At 37.1% G+C, this 6,000-nt stretch overlaps 1 protein-coding gene across 1 annotated transcript in view; it reads right to left on the bottom strand.

Annotated features, from left to right (window-relative positions):
• Rapgef6 (Rap guanine nucleotide exchange factor 6) overlaps positions 1–6,000 on the bottom strand; it is a 116,780-nt gene that overhangs the window by 7,754 nt on the left and 103,026 nt on the right. Inside the window, exons 10-13 of the mRNA XM_055602841.1 lie at positions 2,926–3,084; positions 2,201–2,353; positions 1,373–1,415; positions 396–462 (exon numbers count right to left, since the gene is read on the bottom strand). Of these exons, the coding sequence (XP_055458816.1) occupies positions 396–462; positions 1,373–1,415; positions 2,201–2,353; positions 2,926–3,084 (422 nt within the window). The remainder of the gene's footprint in view (positions 1–395; positions 463–1,372; positions 1,416–2,200; positions 2,354–2,925; positions 3,085–6,000) is intronic.

Below are 6,000 nucleotides of genomic sequence, written 5' to 3'. Positions count from 1 at the left end.
AAAAAAAAAAAAGGGAAGTTCATGATAATCTTACTGATTGCAGAAAATCAGAAAGTGTTCCAAGACTAATGAGGGCACTTCAAAAAAAAATAAAAGTGTCTGCCTGTGCATCATTTCACTGGTTATATCTCAGAAAATACCTGAGCATTAGAAACATACTGATGGTAAGAAAGTATGACCATACCAAGCATAAATTAAAGAATGACAATTAGGTTTTATAAGAGAAATCAGGAAAACACCACTTTCAGCAGGAGTCATCAAAAATAATGAAAACAGGTGGGAAGAGGTTTGCACCTTACTGTTACTATCCAAAAATTGGAGGCAGTACCCTGATGATCATCTCAGAACATCTCTTCCCCTCATCAATTATGAAGTGTCACAAATGGTGATCTTACATTAAAAAAGTCCTGGCATCTGGACATGAGGTCAAGGTTAGATTCCCTAGACGAAGGTGTGCCAACACTGCACCAAATGCACAAAGAGTGTTAATTATAGTGAAACTCCTTACTGAAAACTGACTGTAGTTTGGTCATGAGTAAATGTGGCAGGATATAAGATGTGCATTCTTTAAGTCTGCTGGGGAACAACAAAAGAAAGATCAAGCAACTGAAGTGGACCAAAGTGGCATGACAATGAAATACAACTACAACATTACTGGGAACATTGATGAGAATTCACTGGGGACTTCAGATTGACTATATTACCTCAGCAATGTACATTTCCATTCTTGGAAAACTCTATGATGTTTATGCAGGAGTGTTCTTGCTTTTAGTAATGTTGAGACACTGCATTTATAAAATGTCTCAGTTGAAAAGAATTCTGATGAAAACCGGGCAAATGGAATAAATATAAGTGGGGGAATCTGACTGACAGAGCATTGTTCTTGAAATGTGCACATGGCTATGTGCAGGCTAAAGGTCAATTGTACATATCATCCTCAACTGTTCTCTATCATATTTTGAGACCAGGTCTTTCACTAAATCCAGAGCTCACCAATTAGGCTAGGCTGGGTGGCCACTGAGATAATGGGACCCTCCTGTCTCTGGTTCCCCACTGCTTCAATTACAAGTGCACACCACAGTACCCAGATTTTTACATGATTTCTGGGGAACAGACTCAGATCTTTATATTTGCATTTGTGTGACAAACCCTTTAATAAAATGAGCTACCTCCCTAGTTGTTATAACTTTTAAGTATGAAACTATTAAAAACTAGGGGTCTTTGCCAACGACACAACGATGATGTGTATTTTATTTATGTTTTCCTTCCTTCCATTTTTTTTGAAACACAGTTTCATATAGCTGAGTATGCCTTGAATTTGCTTTATATATAGCTGAAGCTAGTCTTAAACGCCATCTCCTCTTTCCTATACCTTTTCCAGTGTTGGAATGATTACAGGTGTGCAATCCCACACCCTGTCAACCTTTTTACGCATAAAGCTTATACTAAGAGACAGCTCTAAGAATTCGATTCCCAAGAAAGAACCGATATAGCAGATATGCGACTAAGTTGTCTATTTGCCAATTAATGACATATTTTTTCAAACAAGAATAGTTTAAAAAAAGAAACACGTATTTAATTTTCAACTATACTTGCTCTACTTTGTATCTAGAGGTTTTCAAAGAGAAAAATTACAAAGAACACAGAAGAGTAAGATGTAGAGTAAGATTGCTGCTTTAACTGTAATTATGCTAAAGTTTCTGATTTACACTCAGTCATAACCTTACTTCCCATATCTCTTCTGTTTTTAATTTAAAATAAGGTTCAGAGAGGCCAAAGCCGACTGCAAGCTAAAAGGAGCTCCGCATCTTCATTGTGGACTCTATGTGTCTGTGGCTAGTCTTTAAAATTTCCTGTTCCTGTCTCGCCGCTAACACTGCTTGTTTCAAAGACCAACACCCACTATCAAGGGCTTATATATACAAGAAGAAAAGATTTGGCCAGTATAATCTAAAATAACATTATATCAATTTAGATAAAATGCTTAATATTAAACAGCAATATTATCCTTCATCATTCAAATTTGGAAGAACTAGCTAAGAAAAGGGATGGAAGAACCAACACATTAACTGAATTAGATGTCAACATGCTAGTGAAGAATTTTACATTACTCAAAAAAGTGCTTTAAAGCCTGTTTATTTTTTAAAGCAAGAGGAAAGATCTAAATGAAGTTTCTAGAATAAGAAGTAAAAACACCCACCTTGATTACTATGTGTCCTTTCCTGGTTCCACTCCGGTCTAGTTCACGGTGCTCATGTACCATGACAATTTCTCCCTCTTCCTCAACCTTATGGGTATTTTTTTCCACATGATTTAAAATTCTCCAATAATCCTGTTGGGCTATGCAGACAAACTGCCCAAGAACAACATGGGGACAGTTAATGAACCTATAGTACATAAACACATCACTATGCACCAAGGCACAGCACAAATGTAAGATATCAAGTGGCATCGGTTCTGTCTCATTCAATTTGTTTAACCCTGAACAAAAATCAAGGTAAATAATTCACACAAAGAGAGACCACAGTGCAATCATCTGAATTCTGCTCTAAAAGGAGAAGTGAACATCTACTTCTCTCAAACAGACACTATGCAAAGAAATCATGAAGCAGGAGTAAGTCAGAAACAAACAACTCACAAGTTCCTATTTCCTTCCTTATTTGAAAACAGAAAGTGCCTGAACTGGATAATAAGACTTTGAATGTTCAAATAAAGCAACATTTATTTGGAACATTTTCTTAAAAATTTATACTTTGCTTAATTCAACAAAATTAGAGAGATATAAAATCTACTTTTTCTTGTCAACCGAGGCTATTGAAAATCCTAGTTCTCAACGACAGCTGTTTTAATTTGAGGAAGAAAGAGTATAACTCAGCCATTTCCAGTCTCAAAGGAAGAGAGAACATTGGGCAGCGGTCAGCTTACCTGACAATCATCAACTTTGGTCCTGACAACTCCATGCATGTACTGCTTATCCAGAGTAGGAACAATTCCAAAACTATTTCCCATGAATAGATTTTCAACTTTCCCATCTGGATGGCTAATTTCTACAGTGCCATTTAAAATGACATACCATGAGTCAAGCTATAGAGAAAAATAAAGGTGTTAGATTCTTAAAAAGGACAGTGATTAAGTTCACTTTGAATAACAATTTAGAAAAATACAGATAATGCATCACTTAAAAAAGAAAAAGAGCAAGGCACTGTGGTACATGCCTGTAATCACAGTACTTGGGAGCCTGAGGCAGGAGGATTTCTGTGAGTTCGAGGCCAGTGTGGTCTACAAAGCGAGTCCGGGATAGCCAAGGAAACACAGAGAAACCCTTTCTTAAAGAGAGAGAGAGAGAGAGAGAGAGAGAGAGAGAGAGGAGAACTAGCTCTATTATCTAGTAGTTGGTCAACACCCTATGCTTTGACTATACAAAACAGCTGGTTTCTTTCACTTTCTTCCTTTAGTCAACAAAGGAATTTCATAACTGGCCAATATTGTAAGGACAATTTATTTTATGTGCTTGAGTATTTACCTGTATGTATTTATGTACACAACATGTGTGTCTCAGGGGGCCAGATAAGGGCTTCATAACCTCTGAAACTGGACTTACAGACAATTGTGAGCTATCTTCTGTCCCTTTGAGGAACACCTTGCCCTCTCAAATGCTAAGCCGTCTATTAGAAGCACAAATTCTTAGATCTAGATCCTATCATGGGCAGCACAGTGGCTTTCATCAAGTTATATAATGTCACTAGGCCTCAGTTTATTGCTAAAACAGCTGTAAAAAAAAAAAAAGTAATATAGAATTCCTGAAGAATATGGGCAAATTAATGCCAAATTAAGACAAAATGCTTAATACAGTGTTCAACACACAATCATTCTAATGATAAAAACTAGCAAAAGCCTGAATTTTAAGGAACATCAAAAAATATTACAAATTTGTGCTAATATTAAAAACAATTCTTCACTTATATGAAATCATTTAACATGAGGGAGATACATTTTTATAATATTTTAATTTATTTTTGGTGTGTGTGTGTGTGCTCACACATGTGTGCCACAATGTTTGTGAGGAGGCTAGAAAACAAATAGTGGGAATTGGTTCCCTCTTTCTACCATGTGGGTACCAGGGATGGAAGACAGGTCAGGCTTGATGGCAAGGAGCTTTACCCACGGAACCATATTGCTGGCCTGGGAGATCACACACATACACACACACTTTTAATTTTAAAGACTTTAGTTTCTGTGTATTAATGTTTTGGCTATATGGATGTATATGTAACCATGTGCATGACTGTTGGATTCCTGGAACTAAGGTTATAGATGGTTGTGAGCCACCATGTAACTGAAGGGAATCGAACCTGGGTATTTTGCAAGAGCACTAAATGCTCTCAACCACTGAGCAATCTCTCCAGACCAGAGTTGTATTTTAAAGGTCTGCTGTATATCAGTGAAAGAACATTTGTTCTTTAATAGCCATCCCTCCTCATTAGCCTAAACTTTCAACAATTTCAATGCAAATCTGAGTAATAACTAGGTGACAAAAAGACCTTTTTAGAAAGTCTATTTTTTTGTTACTGAACTACAAAAACACTCATGGTAGGATTTATAGATTGTTTGAACTATTAAAAATGAGACTGTTTTTTTCCCCCAACCACCATATTCCTATATCTACAGAAGTATCACACAGTAGGAAGCTGACAGCCAAAACTTTTATCTATCTACCTACCTACCTACCTACCTACCTACCTACCTACCCACCTACCTATCTATTTTTGAGACAACTCTACTCCGTCATGGCTGTCCTGGAACTTGCTATATAGACCAGACTGCCTTCAAACACATAGTGATCTATCTGCCTGCCTCCCTCGGACTGAAGATATGCATCCTGTCCAACCAGAAAAAACTTATTTGCTAAAATAACTGTAGAGAGTTAGAGAACATAAAAACTTATGGAAAAGAAAAGCTGCTTAAAATCCTACTGTCTAAAGAGCTTTTATTTGTTTGCACATACATTATTTTAAGCTGTTGAATATACTTAGATTATTTTGCTTTTGAGTGTGTGTGTGTGTGTGTGTGTGTGTGTGTGTGTGTGTGTACATGTGAAGACTAGAGGTCAACCTCACCTGAGGTTTATTTTTGTTTGTGTATGTATGTGCGTAGGCATGCATGTGTGTAAGCATGTGTGAAAATATTTGGGGGCCAGAGGACAACCTTGGCTGTCTTTCTGCATATACCATATACTTAATTTTTTTTAGAAAGGGTCTCTGGCCTATGGCTTGCCAAGCAGGCTGGGCTGGTTGGCCAATGAGCCTCAGGGATTTTCAGGTCTCCACCTCCTCAGTGCTGGGTTTGAAGGTGCATGCAATCATATCCAGGTTTTGGGAACTGAACTCAGGTCTTTACACTTGGTGGCAAATCTCTCCAGTGCCTATCTTGTCTTTTTAAAAGACAAACCAAACCAAACCCACAATACTCCAACTTCCTAGGGATGTGTATCTTATTAGGTGTACAAACGAAACATGCAAATAAAGCTGGAGAAAGATCTTTGAAAGAATTTCTAGCAATTTAAAAAGAATGTGAGGGTGTGGAGTACACAGCTGAGCGGGACATCACTTGGTCCTGTATGCTAGGTTTGATATCCAGCATCACAAAGAACCTTTTATTTCATGGTTATATATTCATTTGACTAGGTATTGCTTGTTTGTAACCCATAGTTTGGCATACTCAGTTCTTTCTATTACAAATAGAAAGCATCTTTTGATAACTCCTGAGCTTTTTTATTATTATTATTATGTTCTAAAGAGAGAAAACAGAAAGTAGAACAAGTTTAGAGACTGTGAATACAAATATTTCTGAATTAATTTACAGAAATGTTGAAACAATTTACTAGTAGTACACAACTACCGTTGGTAATTCACTTTTTAGCCTCAATCTTACAGTAGGGTTTTCCAGTCCCACCACAGCAGTGGTTCTCAATCTGTGGGTTATGGCCCTTTTACAGAGGTC

The sequence above is a fragment of the Psammomys obesus genome, unplaced genomic scaffold (assembly GCF_907164565.1).
Source record: "Psammomys obesus unplaced genomic scaffold, mPsaObe1.curated_primary_1811, whole genome shotgun sequence".
Taxonomy (NCBI): domain Eukaryota; kingdom Metazoa; phylum Chordata; class Mammalia; order Rodentia; family Muridae; genus Psammomys; species Psammomys obesus.
Note: the sequence above shows the minus strand (reverse complement) of the source record. Positions and strands in the feature narration are given on the sequence as shown.